This window comes from Apaloderma vittatum, unplaced genomic scaffold, assembly GCF_000703405.1.
Source record: "Apaloderma vittatum isolate BGI_N311 unplaced genomic scaffold, ASM70340v1 scaffold24555, whole genome shotgun sequence".
In the NCBI taxonomy this organism is placed as follows: domain Eukaryota; kingdom Metazoa; phylum Chordata; class Aves; order Trogoniformes; family Trogonidae; genus Apaloderma; species Apaloderma vittatum.
Window position 1 is genome coordinate 2,301 of NW_009718096.1, and position 20,397 is coordinate 22,697.

General features: G+C 47.3%; 1 protein-coding gene across 2 annotated transcripts in view; it reads right to left on the reverse strand.

The window, feature by feature from the left end:
• Positions 1 to 4,638: 4,638 nt before the first annotated feature.
• ABL1 (ABL proto-oncogene 1, non-receptor tyrosine kinase) overlaps positions 4,639 to 20,397 on the reverse strand; it is a 31,025-nt gene continuing 15,266 nt past the window's right edge. The window contains exons 4-12 of one of the 2 annotated variants that reach the window (XM_009870148.1): positions 19,545 to 19,817; positions 15,139 to 15,223; positions 14,599 to 14,776; positions 12,213 to 12,397; positions 9,855 to 10,007; positions 9,194 to 9,283; positions 8,702 to 8,866; positions 5,209 to 6,338; positions 4,639 to 5,154 (exon numbers count right to left, since the gene is read on the reverse strand). In XM_009870148.1, coding sequence (XP_009868450.1) covers positions 4,639 to 5,154; positions 5,209 to 6,338; positions 8,702 to 8,866; positions 9,194 to 9,283; positions 9,855 to 10,007; positions 12,213 to 12,397; positions 14,599 to 14,776; positions 15,139 to 15,223; positions 19,545 to 19,817 — 2,775 coding nt within the window. Of the gene's footprint in view, positions 6,339 to 8,701; positions 8,867 to 9,193; positions 9,284 to 9,854; positions 10,008 to 12,212; positions 12,398 to 14,598; positions 14,777 to 15,138; positions 15,224 to 19,544; positions 19,818 to 20,397 lie in introns of both variants that reach the window. The other variant, XM_009870147.1, reaches the window with a different exon arrangement.

The following is a 20,397-nucleotide window of genomic DNA, read 5'->3' on the forward strand; positions in this document are numbered from 1 at the left end:
TCACTGCTCCTTTGTGAGTGAGGCTGGAGGGGAAGGAGGAGATAAAAGTAAACGGAAAATAACTGCCTGGGGTCTGGGGGTGTTGTCTGGGAGGAAGGAGCGGGGAACACACCAGGAGCAACCCCCGGGGAGGCTGGAAAGCCCTCAGGGTGTCTCTCATTCAACTCCCATGGGAACCTGCACCCCCTCCCAATTCCTCCCCTGCTGGGTCCCTTGGGGGGCAGCTCCCAGGGAGGGGACACAGACCCCCAACAGCTTTAAGAGCTGGAGAGCTCACAGCCCACCCACACGCCCACACCGAACCACAGAGCTGGACTCCCCACGGCCACGCAGACAGCAGAGCAGAGCGCAGACAGCGCAGGACAACTTGCCCGGAGCACTGCACCGCTGCCCGCCGTGCGAGCCAGGAGCCAGCCCACAAAGGGACGGCGCCACGCAGGCATCGAGTCTTCATTCGGTGAGTGGACCCAGCCAGCGAGGAGCGATACAGGCACTTGCTGCCAACATCACCACTGCTGAGACCCTCTAAAAACGGCCCCGTTATTCTTGCCTGACCAGCGCACCGCCCTTGTCCTTGCCCTGGCCCCATCTCTGCTCCTCATTCTCCCTCTGTCCCGAGCTGACCTGCAGCTCTGCAACCACACACACCGGGCACAGCACATCTCGGAAACCCGAGTGGATCCTCTGTAGAGAAAGGGCGTGATTTAATCAGGTCCAAGGGACTTGAAGAGGCTAATGCCTCATTCCTGGGTCATTCAGCACCTCGGCTTCAGCAGCACAGGTAGGACGATTATCAGCAGGCTGGGCGTTCGGACAAGCACTTAACCTTCATCAGGGGGCGACTGCTGGGAGAACAGCTCAGCGTCGCCTGGTGTGCAGGTAGATTTTCTGCTCGGCTGGATCCACCACTGAAAAAGCACTGAGCAGTACTCTGCTCTCAGGAAGGACAGTTTTGAGCCCAGCCTAAACAGCCAAACGACTCGCAGGGCTGTCCCTCACCTCATGGCTTTAGGTTGATCCAGCATCACCATTCCCTGCCCAGGCCAGGGCTCACCCTCAGAGCAGGAGTGCGTCCCAGTCCACTGCCAGCCTGCTCCGAGATGCACGTGTGATGCCACAAACACTCTCTTCAGAGGTGACACAGCCCTTGGGTATATTTTCCTCTCTTTTCAGTCATGAAAGGACAAATGTCAAACAAGGAAGAGGCTGTCAGTTGGCCCCCGATCATCCCTCACACCCGAGAGCACCGCTGGTCCAGCAGCATCTCTACCAGATGGGCTGCCACACCAGCCTAATGTTATTTTTCACTCTTTTTGAGAGAGAAAGGAGGGAGCATAAACTGACCACATTTTGCATCTTGTGACTAGCAACTTCTGAACGCGAGATGACATTAAAGGAAAAGTTAAGAGAGCGAGCATTGTAATTTCAGAGACACGAAAACCAAAATAAAAACACCAACACAGCTATTTTTCCCCCAGAGTACTCTCACTTTCAAGCTCAATAGCCTTGAAAATGGGAGCAATCAAACCGTTAAATGCATCGATCTGTTAAATCAACTCCTACTGTACTCAGCTAAATTTAGCCTTTAATCCCCTCTCTCTCACTCCCAAGACTGCAGATCCCGGGGCTTTCCCCACCCAGGTCGACCATTCTCTGCCTTCCCACGACTCCACGGCCTCCTCCCAACCAACCAGAGACAGGGAGGACCAGGAGCGCTCGTGTTTAGGGGCAGGTCCCACTTCCCCATATTTGTTAGAGACGGATACAAAGAGTCACCTGGACACTGATTTCTGCCAAGAGTCAAAGCCACAAAACCTGGAACCCCTCGCAGCTTCCCATGTACGCTCACCAGACACCACGGCTTTGCTGAAAAGCAGCCTGAGCCTCGCCAAGTGCAGGCTGCTAATTGCATTTACACTAATTGCATTTAACAGCACCCTCCCGCTCCTCTTTCCATCTTCCTCGGGCTCGTTTAGAAGCAGCCCACCGCAATCGTTGCCACAGCAAGCCAAGGTTTCCGGTGAACCTCGCTCCCGTGGCGCACGAGCGAGCAGATTCCTGCACCACGACCAAGAGATTTCACCAGGGACTCGTCGAGGGGATTGGAAATCGGGCGAGCTGGGTTATAACCCCAAGACGGTGAGCGGGAAGCTCTTCACTTCAGGTCTGTGCTTGGAGCATCACGTCCTCAGGCAGCGCGCAACTAGAAATGAGGGGAGGGAGCAGCCAGAACCGTCTGAGGAGAGAAACTCACAGGTCATTGCATGGCAGAGAAGGAAGAACCAGCAGCTGAATTACAGAATACAGACAACGGGAAGAAAAGTTTAAAGCCAAATTTCTAATCTAAATCTCACTGAAGACAACAGCAAAGTCTTTGCTTCAAAAGAGGCGATGACAGCCTATCTTCTGCGCATCTTTTTTTCCTCTCCTGACTTTTCAGAGTCAGACCAAAAGGATGTGGAAAGGTGCCGCTGCCTGGCTCTGCCCCGGGGAACCACCCCAACAGGGAACAACGTTTTTCAGACGCAGAGCCTAAGGGGAGGTAACTGGGTTTGAAAAGCCTTGCCAACAGACAAACACAGCTTCTCCTCAACATTGATTTATTTTTAAATATACTACGCAAGAGAGACTGGAATAAAAAACTCAAAAAACATGAAAAAGAGAAAGAGAGGAGGAAGAATTGAAAGTCGTGCACAGATACAATCTGTACTGGACCAAATTAAAGGGGAAACAACCCCCTTAAGTATCACAGAGATGAAGGACAGAGCTATTTACACACCGTAAAAAAGACAAGTCTACAAAAGTGTGTAATAACGAGATACAAATGTATAATATAGTGGCACAATATGTTATCAAAGTAAAAACAGTACCTCCAGGAAAGAGACAGTCCAAGGGTTGTTTTTTGTTTTTTTTTCCTTACATTTTTAAAGGCAGCCTGTGGCAGAAGTGTGTATTTCCTTTCGAACATTTGTCGCGTGTTAAGTCACGGCTGTTTGTGAGGGCGAGAAGTGGCGTGAACACACACACGAGTGAACTACTAGAAATCATATACAAAACAAACAGTTCCAAAGAGAACAGAATAAAATACAATTGAAGGCAATTAGTGTTTAAGATACACAAGAGGGGTCACAAGAGTTACCAGGGAACAGGACACGGAAAATGCTTTTTTTTCTCTTGTTTGGAACTGTTAAGAGGAGTTAAATTGCACTGTTAATAGCCCTAAACCTTGTTCTTTCACTATTGTCACAAGTCACAGTTAGTTCCCAGTCGCGTTGCATTAGTTGGGAAGGTCAGAGGACCTTGGAAAGGAAGCCCAGGAGTCCTGCTGTCAGCCTTTGGTGGCAGTTTCCTTGGGGGATGCGCCCAAGAGAAGCACCCACAGTCTTCACAGATCCTTGGTTGATGCTGGATGGAACTGCGCCGGCAGGAAGGTAGCGATGGTTTTGAGCCCAGAGCGCTGGCATCCGAGCTCTTCCTGGGGAGTCGGCACCGGCACACGAAGGGAGGCACCACGGCCCCTCCAAGCACAGGTCTCTCCGGGACGGCAGAAGCCAGGGCCCACCTCCACTCATACAACAAAAAGCTGGAAATTCAACTAGAGAAGCAGCAGCTCTCACTCCTCTGCGACGCACAAGCTCAGCTGACACAACTGCTGGAGGCACGGCGGTATCTCCGAACTCGCCCTCCTCTCCCTTACCCTGCCGCAACCCTCCTGCGGGAGCGGAGCCTCGCTCAGCCCGCTGCTCCCCGGCCTCCGCGTCCCCCCGTCCCCAGCGTCAGCCCAATTAATGTCAGATACCGCGAGGGTGAGACAGCAACGGCCTTCTCCAGACCTTCTCCAGTCCTTTCTCGCCACCGAGGGAGATGCGCGAAGGGGCTCCCGTGCCACCGCGTTAGGGGCTGCGACATTTCGAACCCGAGCAATTCCTTTGGGCTCAACGGGATTACGAAATTACTGAAAACACAGAAACAAAGGGCAGGAGGTGGAATTGTTGGAAGAATATGGGCAAACATCACTTATAGCATTCTGTCATTAAAAAACCCTCAAAAACTCACGTCAACAATTTCCCCCCCCCTTCCCTCTTCAAGCACCAAATCTGTTGCATTAATGTCAGGTAAATGTCAGACTTGGGCCAGGGACAGGTGCTGCCTGCAACTCTCCCGAGAAATGCAGCGGGTGTATTGCTATTCAAACACTCATCCTTTTGTACAGTGGGGCAGAAGGAGGGGATGAAAATGCAGTGAAAAGTCCTCCTAGGGAGGGTGGCATCTCAGTGTCCATCAGTCTCAGTCTGGCTTCAGTCTTAACGGTCTGTCCAGAACAATAAAATATTAATAAAAAGGCATGGTGTGACATCAGCACTTAGACTTGTAGTCCACAAGGCAAGAACTCCACAGATAAGACGATTATGAGTATAGGAAACACAGGGAATCTGAGTCAGGAGGGTGGAAAGTGCCTCCTGAACACAGCCCTGTCCTTTGGAGCTGGGGCATCCCCTCACAGTCCGTGTTTTTTGCACAGCCCTAACCTGAACGCCCCAGTCCTTTGTCAGTCCACATGTATTACTCTCTCCACAGCTGGCTTTGGCCCATTGTGATTTAATTTTTTAATTGTTTTTTTTTTTAACCTGGCTTCTGCTACCTCTGAACAATGTCGCTGATTTCTTTCACTGAACTGAGAAGTTTGCTAAAGTCCTGGGTGGCCGCAGGACCGCTGCCAGCAGTCGCTGGGCAGATCTGAAGCTCCCGTAGGTTATTCTCCAGCTTATTGATGGCCTCCCGAAAGGCAAATTTGTTCCTCATCTGCTGAATGGAGTCCACGTAGCTCACGCAGAAGGTGTACAGGTTCTTGCCAGCCTCCAAGACAGCGCTGTGGCTTGCCATTTGTTCCGAGTTCTTGCTGATGGCGATCCGTAGAGCCTCAGTGCTTTCCAACACCACTCCTTTAGTGATGGTGCCGCTGGCAATCCTCTCTGGGGGCTGCCGGGTCTTCCTCAGCGAGACCCTGGTGGATATGAGAGGGATGAAGGCTGTAGATGAGGGCTGGTCCCCGCCTGGGGCAGAGGGTACAGATGAGGAGGAGGCAGCTGGGGTTGCTGTGCTCATCAGCAGCTTTGTAGAGGACTGTGGCTTTGGTACAGAGGGGATCCCCAGCTTTTTCACACCCTCCGCTGACTGATTCGGCTTCAGAGCATCACTGCCTGTAGCCTCTCCAACCTGAGTCAACTGTTTGGATTTCAGCCCAGACACCGCATCTGCTGCTGCGTCGTGGCTGGGACTGTGAGAAACCTTCCCAGGCTTGCCGACAGAGGACGAAGGCAGCGGAAGCGGAGGGGCTGGTTTCAGCTTCGATAACTTCCCTTTGTCCTTCCCTGCTGACTCTGAGGTCTGCTTGAGCCTCCTCAGCCGTGGCTCCTCAGAGGAAGCCTTGCTGGCACCCACGAACCCAACAGGGCTGGGTTTGGCAGCAGAACCTTGGTCCATCGTCACAGCGGTACCTAAGGCACTGGATTTGACGCCATCGTCTTTGTGGAGCATGCTGGAGGAAGGAGGGGCAGCAGGTTGCCTACGGCCAAGTTTTGGCGTCAGAGTGGGAGGGCTGGAGCCAGGGCTCGACTCTGCATCTTTGAACACATCATCAGTGGTCTCTTCATTCTTCTTAAGCAGCCGGGGAGGAGGAGTCACTGTTCCCCGGACAGCAAGGTCAGTCTTGGCCTCATTTGCCCGCTTCCGAGGCAGTGCTGGCTTTTCACTTTTGTGTCCCCCAAAAGTGGAGGAATCAAACTGTCGTCCCGTGGACTGCAAATCCCGCGGCAGAGTCACAGATTTCCACTCCGTGTCCTTAGCTCCGTGGGGCATGCAGGAGGCCGAGCAGGACCTCAGGAAACGCTTGCTGGAGTTGGAACTACTTTCCTCTTCAGCTGCCACCCCTCGGCTGCTGCTCATCGTGCTGGACTTTTTCCGCAAATGGGGAGATAAAAACCCAGAGTTCCCAGCGACAACCCCGTTGGCGACGCCAGCCCCGTTGCTTGGGCTCTGAAACTTGGAGGGGTCGGCCGTGTCTGCGGGGGGTGCAACGAAAGCCCCGTTGCCGGCATCCCTGCACTCCTCCTCCCCACCTGCCCTGCGGTCCGCGTGGCCGTCCATCTCTCTGAAGGAACTGCTCCGTTTTGGAGGGGTAGGGGCAGTCTTCTTCTTCTTCTTGATAAGGGCGCTGAAGAGGTTGTGCTTTTTGTCCTTCGGAAGCAGCCTCTCATCTTCATTCAAGCTGCTCTCCAGGGCCACCCTCTCCTTCCGTGGGAGCAAGGGAGAAATAGCAGGTTCATGATCCAGAGGGTCTGCAAGAGAAAGAAAAAAGTCATTTGAGTGTTGCTTCAACAGCCACAATAAACAGTTTTCTTTCAGGATCAAATCACTGCAGCACCTCCACAAAACGCGGGTTCTGGAAAAAGAGACAACTTGAGACCAGAAGTAGAGCAAGTGCAGCCACCCCCAGGTGTGGACTGAACATGGTCCCTAATCCTGCATTACAGGCATTTCTGAGGTGGCCTCTGCAGGACTCAGCTGCCAGACTATGTTCCCCGTAGGCTCTGATTTAAACAGTGACATGCAAACACAAAATGTTTATATCTTTAGATTCCCACCCTCACATCTGGAGACCTGTCTAAACTTCACACTCTGATGAAGATAAATACTAAGCAGCCTTTGCTGCAGTCCCTGTGCTGTAGCTGTCTTTTGAATAGCTGACCCTCTGAATTAATGACAACTCTGTAACTCACCTCCATCCCCAGGCCCCTTGATCATTTAGATTCTGATACTCCTAACCGCCTTTCCTGATGTCATTCTTAATGGGCAACAGAAGTAACTTTTTCACAAGCAAAAATCAAGATGCTCTCCAACAGCTGAGCATTTTGAGTTGTACCAACGTGAAGATGGCCAGCTTTGCCTAGTAAACAGAGGAAAGTGGGAGGAACAGCTTCCTTCAGCTTCAGGAAACGATGGGGTGACCCCTTCTCCACTTCCAAGAGGTATTTAAAAACAAATAGTGGTTTATAATAGATCTATACAGAGTCCTGAAGGCCTCTGTATTTGGCTGACGGGGGGCTCTTTCCCAGGCCAGGCACTCGGAGGCATTCTGATTCAAGGGAGCAATGTCCTCAGGGCAGCACGTACACCTGCAGCTCGACTAGGCAGTAAGAAGGGAGATGAAGCTGCGTCACAAACAAAAAGGAGGATGTTTCTTAGTCACACATCGGTGATCATCATGCTATGGGGTAGGATTTTGGTTGAGGAGAGGGGATTTGAAGAAAACTAGTTGTGCGTTTGGAGAAGACAGCCCGCTTCCACAGGACCACGTGCAGGTAAAGTCGTTCCCACTTATGGGGAACCTGGACAACAGAAGAGCTCCCTCAGCACTTCAGGAGGCCATGGCTTTACTGTGTCTAGACACAGCAGAGCTGCAAAGAGCCACAGAAAACTAGTAGCTTGCACTGAAGATCAGCTTCCAGCCACTGGACTCACTATGGAAACACTGACAATTGAAGGGGAAGCTGCAATAAAATTTTAATGTGAAATATTTTCTTTCACAATAGAGAGTGAAATGATTCCCACCATAATGTTAAAATCGTAAAAAAACTTGAATCTCTCAAAGCCCTTAAGTATTTAAATGAAGTTCTTTTACTTCAAAGCTTGTAATGCTAGGCAATTATATCTCCTATATATGGTAAATAACCTTCCTTTCTAAGCCACTGATATTCCCCCTTTTTCCAACACTTTACATTCCCTCTGTTTTTTCCCCCTCTTTGTCTAGATGTACATACAACTGCTACAGAAACATTATGAGTTGACTTTGACATTACACAAAAAAGGTCAGTCACATGAATGGTCAGAGAAGGTAACCTCAACAGGAGCTCGAAAAAACCACCCTATTTTGTTTTACCTTATTGTTTTTCAAATGAGCTCCACACAAATCTACTGTATACATTCAGCGATTTACCACTGCTTTTATCACCTCACAATGGAAGGTAAGTTCTTGAAGAAACTGATTGAAAGAGAGTTTAATTTCACAGCAGATTCTGTAAATACCTTTTCGTCCCTTGCTGAAATTATATTTGTTACCTGCCAAGAGTAATACTCATTAGTGCTCCAAGTGCAAATCTGGTAGGTTGGAACAGTGAAGAAACCTCCCTTATGGGGCTTGCTAAACCTGAGCAATCGTCCTATTCTAAATTATGCAGCACGGTAGTGTAAAGCAGCTCGAACACAGCAGATTACCCAGCACTCAGCTGCAGTGGGAGATCCTGTCAGGGAGTGGGAAGAGGATATGATCAGAGAGCTCTGTGTTCAAGCTCTGGTCTATAGGGAGCTGCAGGCATCAGCTATTAAGTTAAAAGAACTCCTAGTGCTTCTCTGAGCAATGCAGGTGTAGTGCCAGTCCCGCAGTAAGTTAAGGATTCATTCTCCCAGCTGCTGTGAATATCTGGTCCAAGATTAACAACTGACCTTCGAAAAAAATAATAGAGGGGGTTCTGAACCCAGGCAAGTAAACTCAGCAGCCTGTCACCCAGGAACACAGTACTGGTGCAGAAAGATGGCACCTGTTATTAGACACAGCTCTGCCCGGGTGAAGACCTGGAGCTGGAAACGCATTCTGTTTTCCTCTGTATTTCCCGAAGGAATACTGACTTTAATTAAAACCTACCACATTCCCCCTGGCCTCGAGCATGTGCTGTCTCCAAGCCCTCGTTGACATCTTTGCTTTCAGCAGCTCTCCTTGATGTTCGTGTTTTGGTTGGTAACTCCGGGGCCTGGAGGAAATTGCTCACTACGCTCCTCATGCTCTTCTTTCCCAATTCCTTCTCCACCTCTGCAACGCACAGAAGAAAAACAATCACTACAACCAACAGAAGATAAAGAACTATTGCGCTGTTCAGTGTTAACAGGACAAAAGAAAAGCAAACAACACGAAGTGGAGGTTCCTCAAGGTTGTTCAGTCATTTGGCCCTTCAAAACCAGATGTATGCCCAGAAAACAAGCCCATATGTAAACACACTTCTCCTTTCTATACACTAGACAGCAGAACTTCAGACAGTGTTTCACTGCAGAGCAGCCTATGAGCAACAGGCAGAGTTAAGGATGCTGTTGGCCCTTTCCCATCCCTGGAATTGCCAGTCCAAGAGAGAACCAGACCTACCATCCGATATGCTGGATTCTTGGAACATCGTTTCAAAGGCCTGATGGATCTCAGCAAAGGAAGGTCTATCCGATGGGCTCCACTGCCAGCCTGAAAAAATAACACCACTCAAAATTTCCCGCCAGCATTAGACATTACGTGCACTGCACCAGGAGCACCAGCTTTGTTACAGAGTGGGAAAGATAAAACAATGACACGGAAACCTTATTTGAAGGGTGCTGGGTATCTGCAACGACCACTGAGCCAAAGTAATGCTGGCATAAAAAAACCCCAAAACATCCCACTGTAAGTCACATACCAAAAGGCCACAGTGGAAGAGTAACAGTCAGTCCCTTAAGAGCCTAATGAGGCTCCCGCTTCATCTGCAGAGCACAAGTTTTTCTTTAAATTGTCAAGAAAAAGGAGGCAAAGAAAACATTGAGCTGAACAACAAATCGATGTGCTCCCAGTAGGGAAGAACGGCTGGTTCCACAGCGTGTTCATCCACTGGGGAAAACAGCTTTAACTAAACAATTCTACACAGCACTGCACCTTCACTGGAACTGGCAGGGGGTTTCTCAAGGGGCTTCTCGTGCGTTGCTCTACGTGGCCAGCTCCTGGCATGTTTATTGCACCTCTGCAGAGCTAAAAACCAGCATTTGCAAGGCTGAGGAACACTTACATGCTCTCATGAGCTCATAAACTTTCTCAGGACAGCCTTCGGGGCGCTCCATGCGGTAGTCTTTCTCCAACAGCTCATAGACTTGAGAGAGGTCAATCCCAGGGTAAGGAGACATACCATAGGTTGCAATTTCCCACAGCAGAACGCCAAAGGCTGCAGAGAAGAAAGAAAAAAAGACAATTAAAAAAAAAAAAAAAGAGGAAAAAAAATCATTAAGCTTTGTTTTCATCTTAAATTTGAGAGGATGTTTAGTGGGTGTAGTCACTAAACAACGCTGCACACTTAAACCAGCTCTGGGTGGCTCAGATCCCATACTCAGCAGCAGCTTAAATGTTAAGGAAGCGTAACAAGCCTCTTCGTCGGCACAGACAAGTCTCCTGCGATATGACAGGGTAGAATTAGACTAATTTTCAATGTATCAGTTGTCTCAAACCCGAACGCCTTGAGATCCTTCAAGTCCTATTAAAGGCACAATTAAGAGACTTCACAGCGGATTAGCTGAAACAGTTTCCCCGCTGCACTGCAGTCTCTCCCTCAGTTTGACAGCTCCTCTCATCTGCAGCCTCTCCCCAGAGGACTCGCACATCTTAACAGCTCCCTGGTTTTGGGGTGCCCTTGTCTAGCTGTAGCATGGTCTAAAAGGGAAGCCTGAGAGTCAGCAGCGAGAGGAAAGTTTCAGCAGTCGCTACCAGCAGAGACAGGGTGAGGGAGAGGCATTTTGGTCACAGGGGAAGCTGAACAGGGAAAGGGAGAGCACAAAAAAGAGTCTTGAAACAGGCAAAGCATTCAAGCCCGAGAAGTCGGTGGGATGCAGGTCAGCACCAGGGTCAGGCAGCTGACCGGGAGTCGGGCACGCAGAATAAACTCAACACCAGTTCAACAACGTGCATGTAATTAGTTCAGTCACCCTATTCTGTTCTTAACCTGAAGAGAAAGCGATTACAATTCTGCATAAGTAAGGAAATCACATCGCATTACATGGTAACACCACCAAGGGCAATTTACATTAGACATTTCTGTGCACAATTTTCTTTGATTGCTGTCTCGAGGCAGCGAGGTGAAAGCGTCTGAACTCCAGTGTGCCCAGCAGCAGCCCAGGCCTGCGGGGACAGCCGGCTTGCTCTAATCAGATCCCAAAGTCCACTGCCCCGACTCTCACCACACCAGGTTACACTAACCCTAATTAAAGATACCCAGTCCTTTTGGATCTTTCCTCTCCAAGCACTCTACTATCTAAATGCAGCCACCACAGCGATACGGCAGCAACTTGGAGACTGCGGCAAGCAGCCACCACCACCACGTGCACGTCCAAAGCAGAAGAAACTCCTTGGTCAGCAATCACATTCTTCTCTTCCCTGTCTATAGAACATTTTGCATCAGCCATCTAGTTAAAAGTTTCTTCAAAATAAAGCCTTTCTCTGTAGTTTCCCCCAAACTCCAGAAAACTTCATCGCTGCTTCACTACTATCTGTTGTTTTATATATAGAAGATGCTCAGGGTAATATTCTCCATGTGCCTTTGGGATCACGTCCCACAAACTTCTATCTCATGTCACTGGGCACTTTTGAGAATCTGACCAGCAGCTACGGTAGAGATATGAAACCCAAAGAGAGGCTGATAAAAAGTTCATTGAGATTTTCTGTGGTCAGATTTGACAGTGTGTAGCTCCATTTAGCTAAGCCTACTCTTATTTGACCAGCAGCTACGGTAGAGACATAAAACCCAAAGAAAGACTGATAAAAAGTTCATCGAGATTTTCTGTGGTCAGATTTGACAGCGTGTAGCTCCATTTAGCTAAGCCTACTCTTATCGCCAGCACCTCAGGGCTCTTCAATAACCATTTGTCATCAAATTTTCCCTCTCTTTCTCCTCATCTCATTCCAAAGATTATTCTTTTAAAATGCAGAAAGACTAAGCTTGGAGCTATAACTAGACAGATACAGGCATAATTATTTTATTTTTTTCATATAAAATGAACCAGATTTTCACTTTCCTCCTTGAAGTAGTCGGAAAAGTTGCTGGCTATATAACAATATCTTGCTTCATAGCCCTGTGCCAGAACTCTACCAAGGCAGTGGGACTGGTGTTCTCCAACCCCATTTTTCTCTAAACATTTCATTATCCTTCATTTCCACACTTGCCAACGATTTGAACACAGAAAGGCAGGTCGGCATCCTCAGCGCTCCGCTCAAAGGCTGCCCGAGCAGAGATTAGCTCCTGCACTCTGACAAGCTCACGGAACAATACGGCTCAAACCGGGGAATTCGCTCCCTCCTGAAATGTTTCACAATGTCCTCATTTTCCAGCCCTGGAAAAGAGTGCTATAATCTGCATTAATTCATACATGTAAATTCTTACCCCAGACGTCAGATTTAATGGAGAACTTGTTGTAGGCCAGGCTCTCTGGTGCAGTCCACTTGATGGGGAATTTTGCTCCGGCGTGGGCGGTGTACGTGTCGCCCGTCATTAACCGGCTCAGGCCGAAGTCTGCCACCTTCACCAAGTGGTTCTCCCCTACAAGGCAGTTTCTGGCAGCAAGGTCCCTAAAAACACAAAAAAGCCCCAGGCAATTAGTAGTCTTTACAAGAAGAAAAATAGGTAATGAGTAGTCTTTACCATCTCGCTTTTGGCCATAACAAGGAAACCTGCTGTTCCCAAAGAAACCTGGGCCCGTGTGTGATTACTTTGATCAGAATATCACACAGAAATGATGTAGTTATACACATACATGTAACAGGGAAAGTTATTTTCCATTTCAGCTTTGTAGGACCGTCATCCAAACTTTTTTTTAATTTTTTTTTTTTTCATCTGAAGTGAAAGCTTCAAGAAGCCCCCTCACTTTCAATAAAAGCTGCCACCCTCAGGATAAAAATAATTTAAAGAAATGTCAGTGCTCGAGTTATCAATAGCTGGGGATGAGCACTGAATAAATGAAGTCTCAGTGCCTCACTTCCTGCCCACCTCTGTAGCACTTCGGTCATCCCAGCCAACACCAGTCGCCCTCCAGAACTCCTCTTCCAGTCCTTGCTTAAGCACCAGGTTTAGTTCCCAGTTCTGCTCTTCACCACATCTTAGGACACAACTTTCTCATACCATGTTTTGGCCTTTTCAAACCTGTTGTAGCCTCAGCTATCAGAACTTACATTTTCAAAGGACTGGGCAATAAACAAATTAAGCTTTTCCTCCACATTTTTTCACCTGTCTCCACCCTGGCATGTGAGAGACGTGCACAGTGCATTTGCCACTTCCCTGGCTCGTAGATGCTGTTACCACTCTCAGAAATGCTTTGTGAGTATAAAAACATAACGCACAGAAGTACATCTCTCCCAATATTAGGTTTCATTAAAAACACTTTTCCAGATTATGTCACACTGAACTAAAAATTGATTCCACCAGAAAGCCAGAGTGAGATCTTTAGATATGAGGCTGCTTCTTTTGCTTGCTTTACTCAGTCAGAACAAATTAAAAAAAAAAAGGTACGCCTTATGAGATGCCCATTAAATTTTCACAGTGTTTTTAAATATACCTTCTTATCAATGCTGATTACTACAATGCGTGTCTAAATAAAAGCTCGTCTTCATAATCAAATTCTTCCTCCTTCCTGATTCATTAAACGAGGTCACAGCTCAGCATTCGAATCCATGGATTCGAATTGTGACAACACTCTTAAAATAATTGGGTAGGTGGGTATGGGGGTGGCTGATAAGGGAAAACACTACTGTTTATTTTAGATAAATGGGTCATCAGAAATAAGAGGAAATGAAATGAAAGGGAGAGCAGACAAGTAGGATTCAGACAAAATCAGTTTTTAAAGTTCATTTCCTACACACTGAAGCAACAAAATACCTTCAACAGAGCAAATCAAAAGCTGGAAATTTTAATTTGCAGCATCACCATTCACTTTATTGACTGACAAAGGCATTTAAACAGGCCTTTCAGGCTGCAAAGGCAACGTATGACTTAGAGGAACACCTAGAACCTTACACACGATCTTCATATTTGTCTCTAAGAAAAAAAACATGTGCTAATTCCATATTCCAGTTAATTGGGCACGAAAGGTCACACCACAGCACGAAGAGCATCTTGTATAAAGCTCAGCGACTCTCAAACCTTCGCGCAAGATGTGTCATTATATTGCTAGGAGGTCATTTCTACAGATGAAGAATGCAACGCTCTAGCCATAATTGCGGCACACTTAAAGGTCAGAGTCTCTGAGACTTTTAAGACGACAGAGATGCTTATTAAAGTGAATGCACAGTCTGGACAATAGTGGGAAGCAATTCTTACAGAGGATGGGGGAAAAAAAGTGAAACAAACAAGAAGAGGCGTGGGATAGGAAGGCACTAAGAAGGCGGCTTAGCTGTGAGCACCTGCACACATCCAGCAACATTCACTGTGTCAGTTTTTCTGTCAGAATCAAGGAAGAGCCGTAGGTTATCTGGTCCATTAAGAGCCCATCACTTTGGGAAGCATTGACATTTAAGGCCCTTGCCCAAAATACAAGAGCGATGATATGTCTTTCACCTGTCTCTACTTCAAAGGTAAGAGAAAAACACTGAGAGAAAACCAATTAGGAGACCACCCTACAGACAGGTTAATGTACTGTATCAGAATACAACGCACTCATGTTCAATATAGGACACCAACTGCATCTAAGTCAATGTCACAATAACCTGAAAGAAAAGGAAACAAATCCAGGGGTGTTTTGTGCTTGAGATTTAGGGGTGCTCCCCCTCCTTCCTACCTGTGAATGAAGTTTTTCTTCTCCAGGTACTCCATGGCTGAGGAGATCTGAGTTGCCATGTACAGCAGCACCACAGCATTCACCTCCTGCCGGTTACACTCACGCAGGTAATCCAGCAGATTCCCGTACGTCATGAACTCTGTGATGATGTAGAAAGGAGGTTCCCGTGTGCACACCCCTAGGGATCGACACAAAGTTTACCATGAATGCTTGAGAATAACAGTGAACCTTCAGGTTTCATCCTCCAGGGCAATTTCTACCTCTAGGAGGTAGAAATACGGGGCTCACAGAAAGAACGAATTCTGCCCAGAACTGGTTAACAGAGGGGTTTAATTTCCTGCTCAGGCTCTGGCAACTTAAACATTAGGGAGACGAGATCATTAAAAATCATGTATTAGTGGTACAAATAGTGAATTTTGCCAGACAATAAGTGTCTGTATTTAAAGCCTTGGTATGGTAAGTAGCTTATCTGCTCCTTAACTTCCATATCACCGCACAAGGGTTTAGTTCAAATCCCTCTGCTTGGTATTTATCACTTACCTAATAATTGCACCAAGTTCGGATGCTTGATCTCCTTCATTACCGCGGCTTCTTTCAAGAACTCTTCCACCTCCATGGTATCCTCCTGTAGAACAATGGTAAAGCTTTGGCAAGAACAGTGTGCGCAGAGGAGGAACGGATTTTTGTATGAGGACACAAAAAGAACTGCAAACTGACAGCATAAGCCACTGTTTTTTCAAGGCCATTTTTCCCTGTAGCCCCATCACAATGCCAAGAAGTAAGGAACGTTAGAGTGGTTTTCTTGTAGAATTTAAAGTATTTTTTTTTATCATTCTTATTTTAACAGAGCTTTTGGGGGCAAGAAAATCCATATCCCTTTTGTGAAGGGCCTCTCACAGGACCACTCAGGAGTTGAAAAGGGAAAATGTGCTTGTTCCTAACACACACGAAAAAAAAGATAACATGAAATAAAAAGTAGAGAGAATAAACAAGAATAAACATAAAAGGAAGACTACACCACAATCAAACGCTGGAGAAGCTGCCGAAACAGCAGCTCCCAGTTTCACCGGGTAGGAGCAAGAAATCCCCCCTTCTCAGCCAGGGGGGCATGACCGATGGCAGCCACTCCGTAACTAAAAGCCCGAGGTTTCACAGATTTCATTTCTGGCATTTAGAGCCTGACCCATGACGTAACCACTCTGGGCAGACATGTCACTAACTATTTGTTGAACACCATAAAGTTGCTTGGCACAACACAAATCCGAGGAAGACATGAGCTTGCTCAAAAGACATATTTTTCTGAAGCAAATATGCCCTAAATGGCCGGAAGGTCATTTCGAAGTGGTGCAAAAGCACAGATCTATTCCTAAAGCAATGTTTCTTTCTATATCCCTATTTTTTTTTCAGTGATGGATTAACGTTGACAGGCTACATGGATGAAGTGTTTTAAGGAAGGATTGGAAAGGATTTACCGCTGCTGGTGAGGATGATAACAGTGGGCTGCCACTGGAAGATCCAGCCAGCTCTCTGCTTTACAGCTAGCAACAAGAACATTTTTCCAAAGGTTCCACTCAATCATTTACTATTCGTTGCCAATTAGCTTGATTGGCAGCTGTGATTTGCTGAACACACTCTGTCAAAACTAATAGGCAAAAGGTCCTTGTGAGCAGAACCTTAAACTGTTTTCTTTGGCAAAGGAAACTGGGTTAATAATCCAGGCTGCAAAATTACCCTAAATACACATTTATCTTATGCACGTTATACAAACTCTGAAAGGTTGCTCCTCTGCAGAGCTGTTCCACGGTTTTAAATCTCTTACCTCTCAGTGACCAAATTAATAGGAAGGACACGTACAGAGAAGTACTGTAACAACGATCTCGCTGAAAAGCTGATCTCATGCAAGGGACCAAGCTTAAGAAGCTTCTCCCTTCCACTGCACAAAACTACAGGAGAAATAAACCAGCTCTGGCTACACAATATTTTCCCAGCAGAGCACAGGACCATGCCGTGGTGCTAAGGGACACCAGACTTGTATGTTGGCTGATTTAAAACACAGGCTTCTGCTGGGGAAAAGCTATTTTAAAAACTGGGAGGGGAAGAGGCAGTCCTAATGGTTGCAGACTCGAGGTATGCGGTAAGAAATGTGCTGAGATGCCCGACTCGCAACGCTTCAGCCAGAGAAGGAGCTTTGCCCGCAGTCGCAGCAGTCTGATGCGACGCCGCTCGGGCCACAGAGCTGCGCTCCCGCGGCCACCGCCCCCCTCACGCCCCTTCCCATCCACATTGGGCGGAAAAACACATCGTGCTATGATTTGTCCCTCTGTGCTCAGCACTGGTGAGGCCACACCTTGAGTATTGTGTTCAGTTCTGGGCACCTCAGTGTAGGAGAGATCTCGAGGTGTTGGAGCGAGTGCAGAGGAGGCAACAAAGCTGGGGAAGGGCCTGGAGAACAGACCTTATGAGGAGCGATTGAGGGAGCTGGGTCTGTTCAGTTTGACCAAGAGGAGGCTGAGGGGGGATCTCATCATGCTCTACAGTTACTTGAAAGGACATTGCAGAGAGGTTGGTGCTGGTCTCTTCTCACAGGCAATTAGGGACAGAACCAGGAGGAACGGCTGCAAGTTTAGGCTGGACATTAGGAAGAAATTCCTCATGGAAAGAGGGGTCAGACCCTGGAACAGACTGCCTAGGGAGGGGGTTGAGTCACCATCCCTGGATGTGTTCACATCCCCGGATGTGTTCAAGTGTCGTTCAGATGGGGTGTTGGGTGATCTGGTTTGGGGGTGACCTTGTAGTGTAGGGTCAATGGCTGCACTCGATGATCCCAAGGGGCTTTTCCAACCTGAATTGTTCTGTGATTCTATGATAAACAGACCCTTACGAATACGGCCGTGCCCTGTGCAATTCACTGAGCTGCCGACGATATATTTTAATGGGAAGCATCGAAGCACCAAAATGTTGTCTAGCACTTCCAGTTAAATGCAACCGAGGAACAGGGTGGGCTGCTCCGGCTGCCTTCCTGCGTTTTGTGCCAGCTCAGAGCTGCGTTAGACACTTGATAGAAAACAGAACAACAAATGGGTGTTCGCAAGCATCGCTATTCAAAAAGATGCCAGAATGATTTTTTTTCTCTTTTACTTTGCCCTCCCCTTTATCTTTCTTACAGAGATATCTGGAGTAGACAGAGAAGGAACAAGAAGAGCCATGCAAAGGTTTGAAAAATATTCTTGCAGAGCAAAATAAAGTGAGTCATTTGAATGTTTGTGCAGAAGCTACAAAGGGCTTGTTTTCTCCAGTAGAACTGGGATATAAATGTGATTTAAAAATGTTTCCCAAAACTTTGAAGAAAGCTATAATCCCACCTGTCAGGCAGCAGACTGATGGATTTAAGGAAGGTGGATTATAAATCTGCTTTTAAGGACGGTTTTAGTGCGCATAATTGCAAGTTGAAGTGTTTCTCAACTCTCTTGATTATTCTTACACTCCCCAGTGGAACACGTTGCTCCATATTACATTATGAACCACTTTTAGTCATGTTTCATCAAATATTTATTTGATATGTTTGAAATAACCATGGTCTGTATTGAGGTTTCTCCTTAAGCACAAACCGATTTTAGGGAATAACACACAATTTGCCTTTGTTGAGGGGTTTTAGAGAGAAGAGAATGAAAGCACCAAGTAGAGCTTGGAGCAGAACGAGAAATCTGAAGACGTCAAGAACCCTCACACTGCGGCCATGAGTGGGAAAGGAGATGTCACAGCAAACTGTTCCAGGCAAGAAGGGGTCTCTGCTTTTTCACTCTAACCAGGCATTTTATTCAGCCTGGTCCAGCTGCTCCTAAGCGCTCCCTGTGGTCCCCAGCGCTGGAGCCGAGCAGGGGAACACTAGGTGTCACTGGCTCCCTGTGCCAGCAGGCTCTTGGGCTCTCCTCCGCTGGGGAGCAGCAACAGGGATCTCCAGGGTACAAAAAAGGCCGGAATGAAAATACTTTCTGCAACCATAGCAACCCAGAAATACTGAGCGAGCTGCTGCTCAGAGTGTAAGGAAGAAATGTTTTCCCCAAATGAAGGAAATGTTCCTCCCTTGCCACTAAAGGGTACACGGTTCCCTCCACTTCAAAATTTCCATTGCAAAAAACCAAAAAGAAACAAACAAAATCCCTGGTCTGTTTGTTTCTGCAAGACCCATCGCATCCTCATTCGAGGAGAGAGAACATGGTGTCAAGTTCGCCTAAACTCTTATTAAGCAATCAAATGCAATGCGTGTGGAAGGTGCCAGATGATCTCAAGACATTTTTATAAACATAAATGAATTAAGCAATGACCTTATGAACTCCCAGAGCATTATTTGCATTTCAAGAGACAAGGAAACCGAGACACACAAATCAGGGAGCAGAGCCAGACAGAGAACTGATTATTATAACTGATTTTAGCTTGGATACACTTTTTCCTCCTCTTGTATCTTCTGATAATAAGCTGCTGTGAAGAGCTGCTTAAGACTTCCAGGTACAACAGCAGCTTGTCTTTTGGGAAAGACCCTACATAAGATAGAAAATCAAACCATGGAGTGCTCCCCTGAAGCAGCGCCTTCGAATTTTGTTGACTGACTCACAATCCACAATTCTCCTGAACGCACCAGCTCACGTTAGTGTGTTTATCCGTGAACCTTTGCCACACCCTGAACGCGAGACATCGCGGCGCTATTATTGTCTAAGGTTTCATCCATTCTAAAGTAAAACTCGTGCTGTTATCGTCCTCCTTTGTTTAGTTACAAGTGTTTCAGGTATCACATAAAGCCATAATAGGCTCCAGCTCTTTCACAAAGACTGTTACAAGCCTACAGCCCAGAAAGGAGGTGCCATCAACGACCCAAACTGTCTAACCGGGGCGGAGGGCAGGCGGCCAGCCTGGACTGGCTTAGAAATGCTCACAGATTGGAGTCCTACCTTTAGAGTCTTCACAGCCACTGTAAGGTTGTACTTCTTCCAGACTCCTTCGTACACCTCTCCGTACTGCCCTCCCCCAAGCTTGTGCTTCATTGTGATGTCAGTCCTCTCGATCTCCCACTTGTCGTAGTTGGGAGAGACGCCATAAATCGTGGGCTTATTGCGTTTGGGCGCCGGGTAGTGCAAAGTGGTGATGAGCCCATCTGCAACAGTTGAATGGTGATGGACCAGCTCTGCTAAGGTGTTGAAGCGGCTCTCCGAAGAGACGTACAGCTGGGGACCAAAGAGAAAGAAAAAGCTCGTTCACATAATGCACATGGGAGTATTTGCATGTAGAAACCACATTATAAAACTATGAAAGCCAATTGTTACATTACTTCTATTTGCTCTGCAGTACTAAGAGCTCCACCAGCTCTGTAATTAGTTCGTGGAAGCTCAGACCTGAGAACAATCAACACTTACACGGGAAATGCATGGATTCAGGATTAAACACATGCACTTTGCTTAAACTGTGGGAGGAATGACTGCAAATAGCAGCAGGTTGGCATGCTGTTGCTTGAAATGTCTTTTTTCAAAAGGCTGGTCAGTAGAGATTGTGGGACATCTCCTGGGGAGTAGGGGCATTTCCCAGAATCACAGAATGATTTGGGTTGGAAAGGATCTCAAAGATCATCTAGTTCCAGCCCCCCTGCCATGGCAGGGCCATCTCCTACCAGATCAGATTGCTCAAGGCTCCATCCAGCCTGGCCTCGAACACCTCCAGGGATGGAGCATCCACAGCCTCCCTGGGCAACCTGTGCCAGTGCCTCAGCACCCTCAGGGTAAAGAACTTCGTCCTTAGATCTAGTCTAAA